General features: G+C 57.4%; 1 protein-coding gene across 1 annotated transcript in view; it reads right to left on the reverse strand.

Annotated features, from left to right (window-relative positions):
• DSCAML1 (Down syndrome cell adhesion molecule like 1) overlaps positions 1–10,872 on the reverse strand; it is a 108,905-nt gene extending 98,033 nt beyond the window's left edge. The window contains exons 1-3 of the mRNA XM_010575093.1: positions 10,773–10,872; positions 5,014–5,331; positions 1,716–1,862 (exon numbers count right to left, since the gene is read on the reverse strand). Of these exons, the coding sequence (XP_010573395.1) occupies positions 1,716–1,862; positions 5,014–5,331; positions 10,773–10,872 (565 nt within the window). The remainder of the gene's footprint in view (positions 1–1,715; positions 1,863–5,013; positions 5,332–10,772) is intronic.
• Positions 10,873–17,485: the final 6,613 nt, after the last annotated feature.

Consider the following 17,485-nt stretch of genomic DNA (forward strand, 5'->3'; position numbering starts at 1 on the left):
CAGCGTTGCAAACCGTGACAGGCTCTGTACCAGCAAGGGCACAGCCTTGGTCAGGAGGGTCCCCAGTGCTCCCCTGTCAATCGGTCAGCCCGGTTCCCCTGCCGTGCAGGGGGCTGCATGCAGACCCTGCTGATGCTTCGCAACCCCGGGGGCCATCGCTCACTGGCACAAGCCCCGCAGCACTGCTTCCCTTTGCCTGCCTCCAAGCGCAAGGGCTGTGCAGAGTCAGCCGATTAGCTGCACTCGGGAGGCACCACAGTCTAGCGGCAAGAGCCACCGCAGCCCTCAGGAAAACCTGTCACCCCCCTCCAGGTGAAGCGCCTTGCTCCTTAAGCTCCTTAAGAAAGAAACGTCCCTGCAGGAGGGATTAGAGCAAGTGGCTTCTCATGCTTGGTCAGCAGCTGCCCCAGCAGGCGCCAGGCTCGCACCCACTCCCCGTGCCGTCTGCCCTCCTGCATCTGCTCCCCATGGCGCTGCCAGCACGGCAACACCGGCCCCAGGAGGAGCATCAGGACTTGCTGACCTGTGAGCAAATATCAAGCGCAGAGCATTCACTTTGGGCAAAATCCTTTAATTCTCTCTGGATCCCCCTGGGGAAAGCAGTATTGATCGCTTTACTACTAGCTTACACATGCTGTGCCGGGCAGCCAGCGCTGCCATCAATACCGGCTCCGAAGAGGGAGCCAAAAGGTCACCCCAGTACACGGGGACACGGGACTGGCCCCATGCTGCGCCCAGCACCTGCCCGCAGCCCCTGCACTGCTTCAAAGCCTGCGACAAGCTAGGCAGGAGCACAGGAGCCAGAGCCCACAGTACTAGCATGGCTCAGCAAGAAGTTTGTCTGGTTACTTTCCCCCGCTGCAGAGCTGCACAGAGGTGCCCGGGAGGCCGTGTCCCATCAGTGCTCCAGCCACCTCTCCTCCCTGTTCCCCAGGGGACCAGCTGGGGGAAGACCCTGGGTTCGGAGGCTCTCTGCTCCCATGGGAACCTGGGGTGCTCTGCGCCTACCAAAAAGTCACAGGGAACTACCCAGGGACAAAACAGCCAGAGCTGCAAAGTCCCTGCATAGAGACGGCCGCTGCTGTCTCTCCCACAGGCCCCTTCCCCGCAGATCGATGTCAGCACCGAGCGGGACCCTTTCCAGGCTACGAGGCAGGCACATGGGACAGGGAAGCCAAGCAGTTTCCAGGCACCAGCATGGGGAAGAGGTGCACGATGCCATTTCTACTGAATTCCTTTCCCCATGGCTGAAACAGTTGTGAAAACTTGCAAGAGAAGCTGGAATATTTACTTGTGCATCATGCTGACAACATGAAAACCAGCTCTCACTGCAGGAGTCAGGACACGGACAGCACGGGCAGGCTCTTTTCCTGTTGCCCAAGCCCCAGCTGCCAGGTACCCAAAGCGAGCTGGCTCGCAGGCATGTGGGAGAAGCCAGGATGGGGCACACCTGCTGTCACGCTTACACCAACCGTCCCCGAGCCCAGAGATACACAAAGTACCAACCACAGCACCAAGGAAAGCCTGAACACAACACGTCTGTTCACGCCACCAGCATTTTTGAGTATGAAGCTGCAAGACGGTCATCAATAAAAGCCTTTGCTTGGGCAGCATGGGCACAGACGATAAGCCAAAAAAAGACCCTCCACGACAGCGAGTTTCACACATGGCAAAGCAGGTCAGATTTTCCAAGAGAACAGTGGCTCCTCTCTTACCTGGGATGATAGAAACGGTGTCTTTCTCCCAGGACACAACACTAACATATTCCTGCACTGAAGAGGGGATGAGGCACTTGAAAACAGCCACGTTTCCACGCATTGACCTTTGGTCCTCCACCCGAACGGTGTACGGTTCCCTGAAAACTGTAGAGAAAAGCAGATGGTTGGTAGCATGACAGTGCTGGAGGAAAACACACTTCCTTTTGCTTTAATCCCACGTTTCCCAAACAAACCAACCCACCCAGCCACAAACTACTTCCACTGAAAATACTTGGCCCACCTTCCTGGGGAAGAAAGCGGCTCTCCTTTGGAGACCTCAGCCCCATGCTCGGCATGCAGAGGAGATGTCTGGCCCAGCTCCTGCGGCTGGGACCCTGCAACGGTCCCCAGCATCACCTGAGCTTGCCACTGAGGCAAGCAATTTAGGAGAGCAGATGGCAATTTTCCAAGCCATGCCACAGTGGGAGCTATGAGTTGTCCCCACTACGTGCCCTATTCCTCAGGGAGAGGATCCTCTTTGACAGCTCCACGCTGCTCCCTGGACCTGTGACAAAGAACTCCCCAGTGCCACAATCCTCCAGCGGCACTCGCTTGGTAAGGTGAACCCACCCCAGCCTCTTCAGAAAGACAAAAAGATGTCACCACGCCCAGTAACACATGCAGACACCGTAAACTCCTGAAGTTTAAGTATAAAACACAGTGAGTGCAGGTGCCTCCTCAGGGGGACAATAATTGTGCCCTGCAGGACATGGGCACCTGGGCATCACTATCACAAGAGACATGCATTCACTTCGCCATTTAACACCACCTCTTGGCCAGAACAAAAGCAGCCCAAGAAATGTCCTAAGATAGAGCTCCTCAGCAGCCCCAAAAGGAAGGCATTTTCCCTGAGTGGAAAGCACCTGCTGGCAACGCATGGCATACCTCGCACGAACAAGCGAGCAGCTGACAGTATTTCCACCTCGATTTTCCCAGGCTTTCAGGGCACCCTGCTCTGCTGCAAGAGGTCAGTACAGAAGCAGGGGCACATCCCAGGCTCCAGCCTGGGGTGCACAGTGACGCTTGCCGGCCAGCTTTGCGCACCAGCTGCCTGGCAGAGGAGACCAGCAGCAGCCATGAGACATTCAGTTCCAAGCTGCAGAGGGCTGGCCCACCTTCGCCTCTCCTCCCGCACCCGCCTGCAGCTCAGCTGCCCGCGCATGCCAGGGGAAAGCAGGGAAGAGGGTTCGGAGCGGCCTCCGGCTCGCTCCGGTTATTTGCCCGGTGCCCCGGCAGGGAGGATGAAGTTCTGCGCCGTGAGGGCACAGGGAGAAGCCTACTGTGGAAAGGGACTCCAGACCCAAAGCAGACTAGCTAGCAAAAGCCCCCGTAATCACGTGGAGCAGGAGCTTTGTTCACGGGCTTTAATGGGGACCACGAGGAGCATCCAGCCCAGCCTCCCACATGCTCACCCCCGCCACAGCCGCCCCAGCCCGGAGCAGCCCTCACACAGGGGCACCGGTGGCTGCTCCAGCAGCTCTGCCCTGCACCAGCTGCCACCGGGGCTTCTGGCTTTTGGCTGCCTCTGGGAATAATTCCCACAAAGATAATGTGCCATGAAAGCCAGGACTCGGCTCTGCTACTGGCTTGCCATGATCCCAAGGAAGTCCTCAGCACGTGGGAGAAGAGCGAAGCGAAGGCTGCCCACCCGGCAGGAAGGCAAGGACCAAGACAAGCTTTCTCCCCTGCAGCGCATCCGGAGCACCAACTCTCTGGAGAGCCAGTGTTGCCATCCTTGCTGCTCAACCCCGGGGCACCCACAGCCCCCGGCACCATCGCCTTTGCAACCCCTGCAGAACTCTGCAGTTGCAAGGCACATCGAGCCCAGGGTCACCAGCACCAGAGGGGCCATGATCATCCACTCGGAAGCACAAGCCATCCCCGCGACGGTAATTGCCTGCTGCAGAGCACAGAGCCAGCCGGGGTGCTGCAGCACGGGATGCGGTGCCACACGGGACACAGCCACGTCACCCACACCAAGGGGCCGCTTGCCCTGCTGTGCCCTGGGGTGCATGGCAGGCACCAGCTGGCCACAGCCCTCGCCGCTGCCCGGCTGCCCCATGGGAAGCCCAGCCTGTGGTGCCCAGCACGAGGAGGGCAACAGCTCCACGCTGCACGTCTGCCTTTACTACACCCCATCTGTCGCCGTCCCTCCTCCACCGAGCTGTGGTTTATAGGTAACCTGATAGTGCTGGTAAATAATTCACTCTGCGGAAGGGGGTTAATACCAATTTACTCTGCAGTACAAGGTATTAAAATAAAAAACCCTGTAGTCACTTCTGTCATGTTCCCTCTGCTAGCCCCGCTTTTAATAGGTTACATAATGAAGCCATTCCTGGGCTATTAGCCCTCCTCAGCCTGGTCAATAATTTACTATAATGGCTTTTGGAATCAGCTCTTTGCCATATTCCTCCTTTTTAGTTTGCTTAATAAGCTTTGGCATGCTGGGGCTGGATGCTACAGTGGGAACAGACAGGCTCGAGGAGGGTTGAGGGACACAGTGGGGGTCTCCCTGCTACGGACACACGTGGTCCAGCTCCTCCTGCAGCTGTGAAAAGCCCTCACGCGTGCTTGGGTGTGACAATATCGGTTCAAAGGCAGAGGACCTCTCCTGCCGCAAGGCCACAACTGCACCATGGCATCCAGGCACTCGCTGGAGACCCCCAAGATGCACATCCCTTCCCTGCTGGTCACCCCGATCCTCCCCCAGCCAGTAATCAGCCCGAGTTTGAGCCATCTCGTAGCTGGGGCAGGATGCCGTTTTGCAAACGTGTATTAGCAGGCCTGCTTATCCAGCACCCTGCCCTTCTCCCTGCCCTCCGTCCATGCAGCATTGATCAATCCCCTCGCAAGAGTCCAACGCAGCAGCCCTGGTTCCGTGCTCTGCTCCCAGGGCGGGCAGCTGCAGCGCTCGCCTTGCGGCAGGGCTGCCAGTGCAGCCCAAGGTGCAGGCAGGGCGGCACAGCACGGCAGCCCTCACGAGGCAGCAGGCACTTGGTCCCACTGCCCCACGCAGGACGGTGATGATCCCAGTTGGCAGCGGGACTGCCTGCTCCCATCCCCATCCAAAACAGCCTGGCTTCACGGGTAGGACAGCGGTGCTGCTGTCCCAACGCCGGCATGCTGCCGGTCAGCAGTGTTACTGGCCCACACCAGGGAGACAGAGGTGAGTGGGGCGTGCTTGCCAGGCCAACTGGCAGGCCACAGAGAAGATCAGCACCTCGTCCAAACCCCAACACCCACAGAGAGCTCCTACCTGCTTTAACACGGATATTTGGGCTCCTGATTTTGCCAGCCGAGTTCTCCGCGGTGCAGAAGTAGTCGTTGTCGTGGATAAAGCTATTGAAGGCTGATGGCGAGAAGGGATAGAGCTGCAAAGTCCCATTGGCATGGACGTGCCGGATGTGGGGCACATCATAGATGTCATCACCTGTGGCCAGGTACCACCGAAGGACGGCGCTGGGTGACCCTGCTGCCGGGCAGGGGATCACCACCCCCACTGTGCTGGAGAAGGTGACCTGCTGGATAGAGTCGTTCACAAAGTAGAGGCTGGTTCCAACATCTTCAGTGTGTGCTGTGGAGGAAGCAGAGGCCACAATGGCAGGGGGTTACTGCAGAAATCACCAGTCCCCACTAGCACAGTGAGCATCCCCCAGCACAGCTGCCCCGAGCCCAGCCCCTGGCCCCCACGCGTGGCAGAACAGGGGAGCGGAGGACTGTCAGCACCTGGGCTGGAAGCATAAAGGCCACCTTCACAGGCCAGCACTCTTGCTGGCAGCATGGATCAGGGATCACAGGCACCTAAGCAGGACAAGTAGGGGCTGTGCAAGCAAGGAAGGGTACCCAGGGTATCCCCCCCCAAGGCTTCCCCGGGTGGCCATAGGCACCTAGGTGGCTCTGAGCACGTGGTCCGACCACGCCTCAGCGCCCACGGGCCTGAGGACACCCATGTGCAACACTGATGACAAAGCAAGCACTGCAAACCAGCACCGTCTCTCCTCCAAACCCCGACATCCCCCAGCCCGGAGCAGCCAGGAGCCAGCCAGCACCCCTGTGCCTCATCACCTCCCCAGCATGGCCCCAGCCAGCCTGCAGCTGCAGCTGCCCATTGGCAATGCCGACACATCCAGCGCTAGCCTCTCCCAAGCAGGATAGAGATCCTTCCTGTCACCCTACCACTGCCTCCAAACACTGCAGCAGCCCCCAGGAGAGGGGCAGGAAAACTGGGTGCAGTGCTGCTCCCCACTCCCAGAGTCAGAGGGAGGGGAAGCCCAGTCCCATGCAGCCTGGCACGAGGCATCCCTGCACCACCCAAGCGAAGACAGAGACATGCAGGGTTCAAGGGCACAGTCCAAAGCAGATCTTGCAGCCACCCGGATGCCCAGGAGCAGCTTTCCAGGGCACCACAAGTCCTGCAGAGAAGCTCTTCCCTTCTTCAAAATGAGGGAAGGGATCTCTTCCCCCATCTCCTCCAGTCTCTCCTTCCCACTCTCCAGGACCACGAGCTCCCCCTTCTCAACCAAAGCAAGCAAGATTGCCTATAAATAAGGATGAGGAGGCCCCCAGTCACTTAGATCCGTTTTCTTTTTTTAGTCACACTCTTTCCAAGTGGGCGGAAGGACAGGGATATAGAAAGCGGCCCTCGGCGGGTGTATTAATAGCTCTGGCTGAGAACACCGCTTGTGGTGCCGCAGAGCCAATAAGCGGATCACTACCATACCGCCAGTTCAAAACGAGTCATGGGGGACCCTCCGTGACCTCGATTTCTTAACTTGGGGAGGAGGGGACAGGAGCAGGGGAGAAGGAAAGCCTCATCAGGACAGACAGCCTTGCCTCAGCTCTGAGGGCGAGCGCAGCGCGGGTGCTCGCCTGAGGAAAGGCCGCTTGAGTGTCCCTGGCCACAGCCGCTCGCATCTCCCCACGAAGCTTCCTCCAGTGCCCAGTGGCGGCAAGCACGGGCCTCTCCTGCCTTGGTGTTGTACCACCAGCCTGCTCCATGCTGTCCTCGACCAGGTCAAGACAGGAAACCTGTCCCAGAGCAGAGTCCTCTCTCCATCCTGCTCCCAGCTGGATGTCCCAACCTCATGCCTCTTTCAGCACCCAGGAAATCAGAGGCGAGAGCACCTGGTTCTTGCTCTCCACATACTCTGCACCGAATAGTCACCTAAATGACCCAGTTCCCTCCTTTGCCTGCTTGGAGCCCTGTGGCCCCACATCAGGGGCACTGCACTGCCAGAGCTGCCCAGCAAAGCCATCCATGTGCTGGATTAGCTGACTAGCAAGGTCCAGCACTGCCACCACACAAGACAACAGATTTATAGGTCATGAAAGCATCTCCATACCTCCCCACACACCAGCTCCCCGTGTCCACGCACAGGTAGAAGTAGAGAGAGACATTTATTTTTTCCTCCCTCACTGACAAGCACCCAAAGAGCGATGGAACAGAGGAGTAAAGCGCTCCAGCCCAGCCTCCCATGCAGCAGTGCCAGGCTTTGCAGAGCTATGAGGCCACCGCACGGCCCTGCAGATGTCATTTCGTGACATCTCCAGGCTGGTTTGTCGTCATGAATCAGCATTTCCCTTCATCAGAACAGCGCGGTGCTTCTCCCAAATACGTGACAGAGAAAAAGCACATTTGCAGGCAGAGGAAGGAAAACAAAGCACACACGAGCAGCAGCATGCTCTTTGTGGTAATGCCTGTCGCCTGAGCAAAGCAGAAGACGGCCGGAGCCAGGGCACACAGCGTGTCAGGCACACAGCAAAAGCCACCCTTTGCCCACCCGCCGGCTTTGGTCCAGGAACACCCCGCTGTGCTTAGCACCCCATCACCCAGCCAGCTCTGCCCCAGGCTCCATCCAACATCTCCACCCCAGATCCGTGACCACAGTTTGAGAAGGCTCCTGCTGTAAGAGAGATCGGAGAGCATCCGCAGCCTGACAGGGAAATCTCTTCTTCCCAGGCAGGGCCCAGGAAGCTTTAGAGATGGACGGGTGAGGGGCTGGGGCGAAGAGTGGAAAAATACCTCGTAAACAGAGAAATTCAGATTACCCGTAAAGCTTTTTCAGGTCAAAGGGGGAAATGGATTTTTAATAGAAAATGGAAGTTATGGGATTGGCAATAGTTATGTGACAGACGCATAGAGTTAAATCCATATAATCTCCTTTACCATTTAGCATTGAGCACCATCCTAATTCCACGTTTCATAAAACTGCCTCCAAATCACTGAGAGAGATTAAAAATTTAGAAATAGCGCTGCAATATTTTTAAACCAGAAATCACTGCTCACATCTGGTCAGATGTGCTGACCCTAACCTAAATATTGAGGGCATTAATTCACATGAACCTGAAAAGAGGAGGCTAGGGGAGCCAAAACAGAACAGTTTCTGCTGGGGAAAACGCAGCAACGCAGCCGCGCAGCACTGACGCTGGAGATCAGTCTGCTGGTAGCTGGAAGCTACATGAAGCCCAGTGCGTAGCCAGGCACCGTCTAGCTTGCTCTGAAAGGCATGTATTTTAAGTTATCAGAGTGCAATCTTCTTAAATTGTAGTAAATTACAACCTAGAGGTATTGAAATATTAATATCTCTATCAGAGCTGGGAGAAGCAAGTCATTTTGCTATCATCCCTTTGGAATATTTACTAGCCTAAATCGCTGGACTTTCCAAACTCCAATACCTTCAGCGGCACGGCCAACCTCGGCACTGCAAAGCACTGCGCCGTGCAGAAAGCACTCATTTGCTCTAACGAGCGGCTAAGGCAGAGCGGCCATAAACTAACCCCAGGATCTGTCACCAAGCCACGGATCTCTGGAAGAGGCAGCCAAGATGTAGGTGCGAGTCCTGCACGAGGAGCGGCACAGGCTGACCTCAGCCTGCGTAAGCACAGAAACGCTGTCACCTCCTAGGCGAGTGCCCAGCAAGGCAACCCCTCCTCTCCTCCAAACCTCACGGGAAGAGCCCTTCCTTTGCTAGGAAGTGGATCTAGGACTGGTCTGAGACAACAACCAACTTCATACTATCGCAATTAGAGAGCCATTTCCCCTGCGTTAAGGAGCTTGTTCTGTCTGTGGTGCAAGTATATCATCTGTGTTGGCACACTACTTGCTCAGCACCCCCAGCCAGTCCCATGCCCACCCAAACCCAGCAAGCCTCTCAAGGCTGAGCAAGGTCTTTTGGACATCAGTAACTGGGCGGAAACCTGACAGAGATGGGAAAAGGTTAAACAAGTTGTGTTTCAAGGGTGTACATGCAATCCTCTGGGCACGGGCAATCCAGTCTGGGCTGACACCGTTCCTCTCAAGGGGTGGCAGAGGCCTGTGACTGCCCGAGTACTTCTTTACAAAAGAGTGGCCACTGGAAGCTTGACCGTTTGCTGTCATTAAGCGTGTTGCTGGCATTCCAAAGGAGGTTTCACAGAACCTCAGAAAGGGCAGGCGCTAGGCTCGAGTTCACCTTATCCCACTGGCAGCACCTTTCCCGGGGCCTCCCTCTTGGGCCTGGCGGTCTGACCACCCAGGTGCCCAGCCCAGCCCTCCTCCAAGGCCAGATGAGATGCTGCCGAGGCAGCACCAGAGCAGAGAGCCCACCTGCAGACCAGCCAAGGGACTGTAGGAGCCACTGGGGCTTCTCCAGCCACCAGCTGTAACGGCTGCAGGGATGCCGTGAAGAACAGCAGGCTAATCACCACCTCGCCACTCATTTATTATCCTCATTAAGGGTGCTTGACACCTGCCCTGTTCAAGGAGAAAGTGAACCCAAGCTTGGCACGCACTGCCGGGTGGGAATTACAGGTAGGTGGCAAGTCCTAATCTTTCCTCTCTACCGCTTTAAACTATGACAGTATCTATCACATACCGCCCGCACATTTGTAATGCTGGAGCAGTCTTTGGCCCGCCCTGGCATGAGCTCCCTTCAAGCCCTCATCTTCAGGACACTTTTAATAGCCTTTCTCCTAATGAATGGAGTGACCTTGGAGCTGACAGAGCAAGAAGTGGCATCTCTGAGCATCACGGAAGGGATGGGGAGAGAGGCAGCGAGACGAGGTGAGAAAGAGGAGGCTGGTACCCTCTCAAGCGGAGCACAAGAGGTGCACGCACCCCGCCAGGAGCGCAGCACAGCCCCACGGGATGCCACCCCCCTGCAGTGGCTTTCCAGCCCAAAGGGTTAAAGCCACAACTCCACCTGAGTGGCCTCCTCCACGCTGCACCCCTCGGGGATCCGGGGGGGTGGAAACTGCCACAAAATGCTGAGCAACAGCCTGGGGCATTCAGCTGGTGCCCAGCACTACGGCAAGTACGTCGCAGCACCTTCCGTGCCCCAGCCTTGCATTTCAGCCGCCACAGGAGTCCCACCCTTGTGGCACAGGCCCTCTGGCCTGAGCACTGCGGTCGGTCCCGACTGGCGGCTGCCGTCACCGCGAACTGAAGCGGGAGCAAAGGGGAACGCTGCCTCTGGTGCTCTGCAGGTAAGGGCACCGCTCAAACACGCTGGGAGTGCAAGCCGCCTGCTCCTTAATGCATCTGCACGGAAATTAAGGCCTGAACCACCTCCAGCTATTACAACAGCACCCAGGCTGAGGCTATAACCCTTGCCTGGAAAAAAAAACCAAACCCAAACACCTCTCCCCCCTGCTTTGCCTGGCCCCTGAACCTCCCCCATCGGCTTGCTGGAGGCATCAGTCTCACCACCCCATCTGCACCAGGGGTTGACCCAGAGCTGGACATCCCCCAGCTCTGCACCACCTCCCGAGCCCCCCAACCTGCCCGAGCTCCCCCCAGGGGCCCTCTGCTCTGGGGGGTGAGGAACGAGCCCGGGGACCACAGGCGATGGCCTCTCCCTCCCCTTCCACAGCCCACCTCCACATCTCAGCTCTGCTGAATACAAAGCCTGAGGAGCTGCAGCTGAGTCCTAAGGGACATGTGGTGACATTGCCAAGCCAGGGTGACAGCAAGGTCCCCCCTGGGGAGGCCGGGGCCAAGCCCAGCAGCCTCGAGGGGACGCGCCAGAGGCTACACACGCCTGCTGCCGGGCTTCCTCCAGAGCCGCCGGTCCCCGCCGTCCAGCACACCGCAGCCTGCACGCTCACTTGACAAGGCGGAGATGAGGATTTCCACCATGCGGCCGACAGGTATGAGAAACGAGGGGAAGGGATCAATAGAGCAAGCTCTGAAACCTCACTCACCTTCTCCTTTCCCCCTCTCAGTTGTGCTCGCTCCCTTCTCTCAGGGAGAGGAGCCGCCGACACAGCCCTTTCCAAGAGGCAGCAGCTGGGGCCGGCAGCAAGCATTAGCAAGAGTCGGGAAATGGATTTCCTAAATATTTGGTACAGCTCTGCTGGCAGATGATGGCGGCAATATGCAGATTGCATGTGGTGGGGCTTATTTCTTATGGATCTACAAGCAGGCAAAGGGTACCTCACAAAGTCATGGTTATGTAAAAATACATAGCTGGCTACAATCGAGATTTCAAAGACAAGAAACACTCTGCACCCAAACCTGCCGCCGCAGAAGCCTCCCGGTAAAGCACGCGTCGTAACAACTGCAACAACCAAACACCTTCCTCCTTCGTGCCCTCCTAGGAAGATGCGCTTGCTACCAGCCTGCTTATTTGGGTGCAAGATGCCTTCATGCTACCCAAGGCACAGCTCAGAACCTGCACGCTGCCACGGCAGGAGAATTCCTGCCCCAGAGAAAGGCTTCTAGTTTGATTCTCGCACCCGGCTCATCAGCTGCTTCGAAGGACAAAGCGCTCCCCATCCCTCCACCTCGGAACCATATGGGCAGAGACTGGAGCGGTGTAGTGGAAAGGCGCCCTGTGCCACGGCTGCCCAAAGCTAAGCCTACAGCTCCCACGCAGCCCCCATCTCCGGGCAGGGCTGCTCGATAGCGCATCCCTGGCGTGAGGCACTCGCGCGAGGCACAGCGTATTCCTCCGGAGAGCAAATGCATCACGAAACGTGAGGCTTGCCTATATCGATTTTCTGGTCCAAAGGCAGGAGCAGCCCTAAGCCCACGGCAGGTGCAGGTAAGGGCTCTGGGCAAGTTGCCATCGTGGCTCCTTGTGCTGGGAAATTTTAGCTCTCCGCAGGATAAACAAACACCGGGCACGGCACGGCAAGGAGTTCAGCACTGCAGGCTTCTCCTCCGTGCAGTTAATGAGGTTTCCATGTTTCATTTCAGAGACAAACGAGCGCTGTGCCACACTGGGGGGCCGAGATGGGGAGAGATTAAAGAACGCAAGCTGCATAGTTCACTGCACCCAATACAGGAACATAATGTAAATATAATGCCAATATAAATCAGGCGGCAGAGAGATCCAGTAAGAGCACACAGGGAGACACTTTCCCGGCTCCAAGCCGCTCAATTTTGCCCAGTCTGCTCTTCATCACACTGCTCGCCACTCACCTCCCCTCCTCCTCTGCCCGCCTGCTCTCACTCACACTGCCAGACTGTCTTTCTGCTCAACTCCCCGTTTGCTTGCCTGCCCACCACCCATTTTTGTGTTTTTTCGACGCGGGGAAGAAATAAGCTGCTACAGCCCATCAAGGGATTTCTGAACTTCAGCGGTCCCCCGGATCAAATGCTTATTTGCTTTCAGTTTCTACTTGAGCTCTTGTTCTACAGCAGGAACACGTTAAAAGGATGTGCTTCGATGCCCAGAAATATGAAGTATCTGAAAGGTTTATCGTGCATTAAGCAATTCATTTGGTTTTATCCTATTATTCTAATGAAACTTCCATTGTATTGCTGTCCTCTCTCTGGAACCGTTTCACTTTAACACTTTCCATCACCAGGACTGTTCCATACTGAAGACACCTTTTAGTTCTCAAAAAAGAGAAAATGAGGCCAGGAGGAGTTGTGCTAATGGAGGCTTTTAATTTGCTCTTCTCTGAAGAGATAGCTCTGTGGGAAGAGATCCATTTTCCAAGAAGCTGGGGCTGAAAACACCAAAAGCGCTAAGCCCAGTGCAGCTCTTTATTATTTTGACTGCTGGGGTGGGGGGGGGATCGCAGCATCCTCGATGGTTATTTGGTTTTGGTTTTGTTTTTTCCTGTTAGCACAGTAAAAAATGCAAATGTAAGCAAAGCAGACGCTAGCACGTTCGGCTCAGCAGACCCTAAACACAATAGCGATTTTGGGTAAAGCCCCCAAACGCAGCTTTCCTCCAGCTCGAATAAAGCAGCTATTCCATAATTAATAATTGATGGAATAATTGATCATCACCACCACACAACCGAACAGGATGCCCTATTAAACCTTGGTAAATATTTTTCATTGGATCAACATTCGGAGAAAGGGGTAACATACTAGGTGGCAAGCAAAGTAAGGAGGCAGCTCCGTCCCTTTCTTTCACTTTCCTCCTTCCCTAAAATTTCCCCCTTGCCGTTGTCAAACGTCAAAAAAGGTAATTAGGGCAAATGTCATTTCACGTCCTCCAAGCAGACAATTTTCCAAGAGGTGGGTGCTTCCATCGCCGCATCTGTGAGTCGGGTCATGTGCAAAGAGGCAATTTATTACCGGAACGCAATTAAAAATTCCCACAGATTCGGAAACGGGCAATTCCTTTATGTAACATCGATTGATTGTTGTAACAAACGCGCTGAGATTTAACTACCCGTGTTACGCGAGGCTCCTCGCCTGCCTTTTTTAACTGCATCTATAGCAGAGACTGGGTTTGGAGTGTTCCCTCGATAGATTTGCACAGCGTTCCCTTAATCTCCAACTTTAATTCAATCTCTAAGCTTTGAGGGTGCGTCTCCTCAACACGCTGGTTCCATGGATCCCCCCCCCCCGCCCCCGGTTTTTAGCAAGCCGCTGGGTTCCCCTTGATCCAGCCTGCCGGGAGGGCAGGATGCGATTTGGAAAGCACGGCTGGATTCCTCCCGCCTGACGGGCTCAAGCTTTTTGCTCCAAGCGCTCCGGGAAAGCGGGGACCCGGAGCGCCCGAACGCCGGCCCCGCCGGGGGATGCTGCGTGCGGCCGCCGGCACCGGGACCCCGCTCCGCCCGGGGCGAGCGCTCCCCCAGCCCCGGGAGTACCCCCGCCCGCCCCTGCCCGCCCGCCCCAGGGCCGACGTACCTTTCCGCAAAGAGTACAGCAGGAAAAAAGTTACCAGCCACATGCCATAAAGAGCAGCGCTGGCCCCGGGCTGCGGCGCAATAGCGGGCGGTGCGGTGCCCCCGGCGTGCCGCGCTCCCGGCCGCCGCGCTGCCAGCCAGGCTGAGGTGCCCAGCGCCGAGCTCGCAGCCGCTCCTCCTCCTCCTCCTCCTCCACCCCCCCTCTCCCGGCGAGTGGCGTCGGGAGGGCGGGCCGGGCTCCCGCGCTCTCCCCGCCCCCGTCGGGCCGCTCCCCGCCGCCGAGGCTGAGCTCTCGGCCGGGCTCCCTCCGGCCCCCGCACCTGGCCGGCTTTTCCCGGGCTGCCCCGCCGGCAGCTCTCCTCCTCGCCGGAGGAGAGAAATGCGGCTTTTGCACCGGCCCGGGCTGCTCCTGCGACAGGGGACACAAGCCCGGTGGGGCCTGGCAGACTTCGCTACCCCCTCATCCCTCCAGCCAGCAAGTAACAAACCAACTCCACTTAATGGTTCGCTTTGGGGTGTACTTATCGAAGGCTTAATTCGAGCCTAGGATCTCACTCCTGGCGACTTAGTCGCACCAAAGCCAATTTGTCTGGACCACTAGAGCGGTTCAGAATGCCTCTTCCGGAAGCGATTACAGAAGGTTTTCTTGGCTTTCCAAAGCAGCCTTTCCAATCCTGATTTGTTGGAAAATAAACAGAAAGAAAGACTGAAGCATTCCGACTTCAAACAAAACGACAACGCATGACAGACCAATTTGGAAAAAAGCACTGTTTAGATTCAGTTGAAAACCCAACCATCATCACCCAGTCAAAGAAGCAGAAAACACAACAGCTCCTCGGCCAGCTTCAACCTGCACCCATTCACTGCAATTCCTCATGCTTGGGAGGGAGTCCCTTGGAAGAGCCAGGGAGCTCACCCACACTGCTGAGGTGGTACGTGCACAGCGTGGGCGAGCAATTCCCACTTCACAGAGGAGGGACACAGCTGAAGGACGGGGAGAAGCTGGCAGGGCTAAGGCTCCCGCACACCTGCCCCGCATCCCCCTGCCCCTCCCTACTCCAGGCCACCCACGCCAGAGACACCCACATTTTAGCAATGGGCGCCATGAGGCCAGATGTCACCTAACCCACATACACGCACACCTGCCCAGACCTCAGTGCTGAAAAGCCAACAGCAGAGGCAGGAGCAAATGCAGTGCCCATGCTGCACAGGTTTGACACCACAGCCTTTCCTCCTCCTTCTCCTCCTCCTCCCCCCCTGCCCCGAGGACATGCTTCCCCTTCCTCGGTGCTGCCAAGCTCTGTAGCTCCATCACCACCCCCTACTCAGCCCGTTCCCAGGCCACCTCAGCAGCTCTGTCATGGTGCGTGGGTGTCCCCAGCACACAGCCCTCCCACACATGCACGTGCTCCTCCCCGGTCCCACAACGCCTGCTGCTGCCTCGCTCGTACCCCTGGCCGTGCTGTCAGCGTCCCGAGAGGCGATGAAGCAGCAGCTGATGCACGCCTGGTGCCCACACATCCCTCTAGGAATCGAGGTGCATTTCAATCACCACCTACATCCGTATACAGATGTTAGCCGATATGTAGTGAGGAAATCGGTATTCGGGCCCATACCCAAGGCAACGAGCGTTTCCAGGCTCTGGGGAGCCCCAGCCACATGCCAGGCATCTGCCCTCTTCCCTCCCCGGCAGCTGCTGCAGGATGGCAGCACAGGCCAGGCTGTTGATGGGAATCTTCCAGCCGCAAAACCTGCTACAGCATTTTGCTATCCAGCACGCAAGGTGTTGGACTTGGGTGCCGTTTCTACCCTCCTACGCCCAGAAGCGAATGAAACGTGGGCTGGCAGGGCACTTGCTGGCACAGCACCCGCAGGGCCTCACAGATCTCCACTCGAGGCACATGTGCAGAGGAGCATATTTAGCTCGCCGGTTCCTATTTAGCTCCCTTGGCTGTTTAGCATCTCCAGTGAGTTTCCTCATCATCCCTAGCTCCAAGAGCCAGCCTCTACCCAGAGCGCCAACATCCCCCTGCCAAGAGCTCCTTCCTCCAGGACAGGCCAGCATCTGCTGGCAAGATGGGATGCAGCCCAAGAAGAGACAACAACTAAAGGCTGACAGGGTGAATGACCTGCCCTGGGTCACACTCAGGGAGCCGTGGCGAGTCCTTGAGCTGTCTGTGCCATTCATTACGGGCCCGTTTGCTCCTCCATTGATTGTTCAGCCCAGGCTGTGTGTCAGCCTCCCGCACCCAGGTGCACATGTGGGTCTGGCAGCCAGGTGCTCCCCAGAGCTGGCTCCTGTGAGCCCACACCTGGGATTCAGCTCCTGCCCAGTAGCCACCGTTCAGGGCTGTCAGCCTTCCTGTGGCTGAATACATGCAGGAAGCGTTTGTGCATCACCTTTGCACGAGCGTTCAGCCCAGAAAGCTGGTATCCTGCTAACATCCACCCCGTCAGCAGGCTGGTGTGGTGTCACGTGCTTCACACAGCTGTGATCAGGAAGGGCTGAAAGTCATCATGTTAATTATTTGGGCAGCACTGACCTGCCCTTTGGCAGCACATAGGAGCCTCCCAGGAAGCAAGGCTAGCACTAACACGCTGGGAGAAGTGTATCTCACGGAGCCACTGACCTGCTAACAGGGAGCGAGCAACCTGCCGGAGCCAGCAGCAAGCCCAGCTGCACAGCTAGCTCAAGGGTAAAGCTCCTACTAAGGAATTCCTTCCCTGGCCCAAGCTCCACCTGAGACACAGGAGAATTTATAGCAACATGTGCCCGTGTGTGGTTCTGAGCCCCAGCAGGCTTGTCCCTTCGGGAGAAGGGACCCTCCATGCTTCACTGCAGCGGGACACATACAGCAGGGTCTTTCCCACAAAAGACGCGCGTCTACCTCTCCCCCAGGGCAAGGGGGGCTGTTGCCACAACCCCTCTAAGCTGCCCAGCCTCCTCTAACTTCCCCCTCTCCAGCGACTGTTCCAGCTCTGGGCAGCCTGTACGCTCAGCTCCGGGCTCCCCCGGGCCCCAGAGCTCTGGGGGTCACAGGGATGCCCCGGGCTCACCTGTCCTGTTGGCCAGCCAGGTGCCTTCCCCTAAGGCTAGTTCTTCCACCAATACGCAAAAAAACCACCCTCCATGCCCGCCCGCAGAGGGTCACTGGGGAAAAAAGGTCCCGACGGGCACCCCTGCAGCCCCTGGGGCCAGCTGCAGGCCAATGCTTTGCCCCATGCCAGGGACGGGGTGCTGTGGAGGGGCGCAGAATGTCCCTTGCCCCAGCGGCCCTCCCGCCATGGGTCCCCAGCACCGTGCCCTCAGCCGCCCTCCCAGACAAATCCCCCGGGGAAGGAAGCGGTCATTAAAACAACAGGGCTACTTATCTGGTCCTAGCCGATTTCTACAAAGCGCTTCCCACGCAGGCACCAACTTAGCCTTGCAGCACCCCTCCGGCGAGCAGAGACGGCCTGCTGCGACCCTTCGGCAGCCCCGGCCGAGGCCCAAGGCCGGGCCTCGCCCCGCACGGCCGCCCCCCCCGTCAGCCCGCTCCCACCGGCGACCTCGGCGAGGGGAGGAGAGCCGCCCCCCTGCGGCCGCGTGGCGGCCCCGCTCCGTGCCTCAGTTTCCCCAGCCGGCGGAGGGGAGAGAGGCAGGGGGCGAGCGG

This window comes from Haliaeetus leucocephalus, unplaced genomic scaffold, assembly GCF_000737465.1.
Source record: "Haliaeetus leucocephalus isolate CR32 unplaced genomic scaffold, Haliaeetus_leucocephalus-4.0 Scaffold450, whole genome shotgun sequence".
NCBI lineage: Eukaryota > Metazoa > Chordata > Aves > Accipitriformes > Accipitridae > Haliaeetus > Haliaeetus leucocephalus.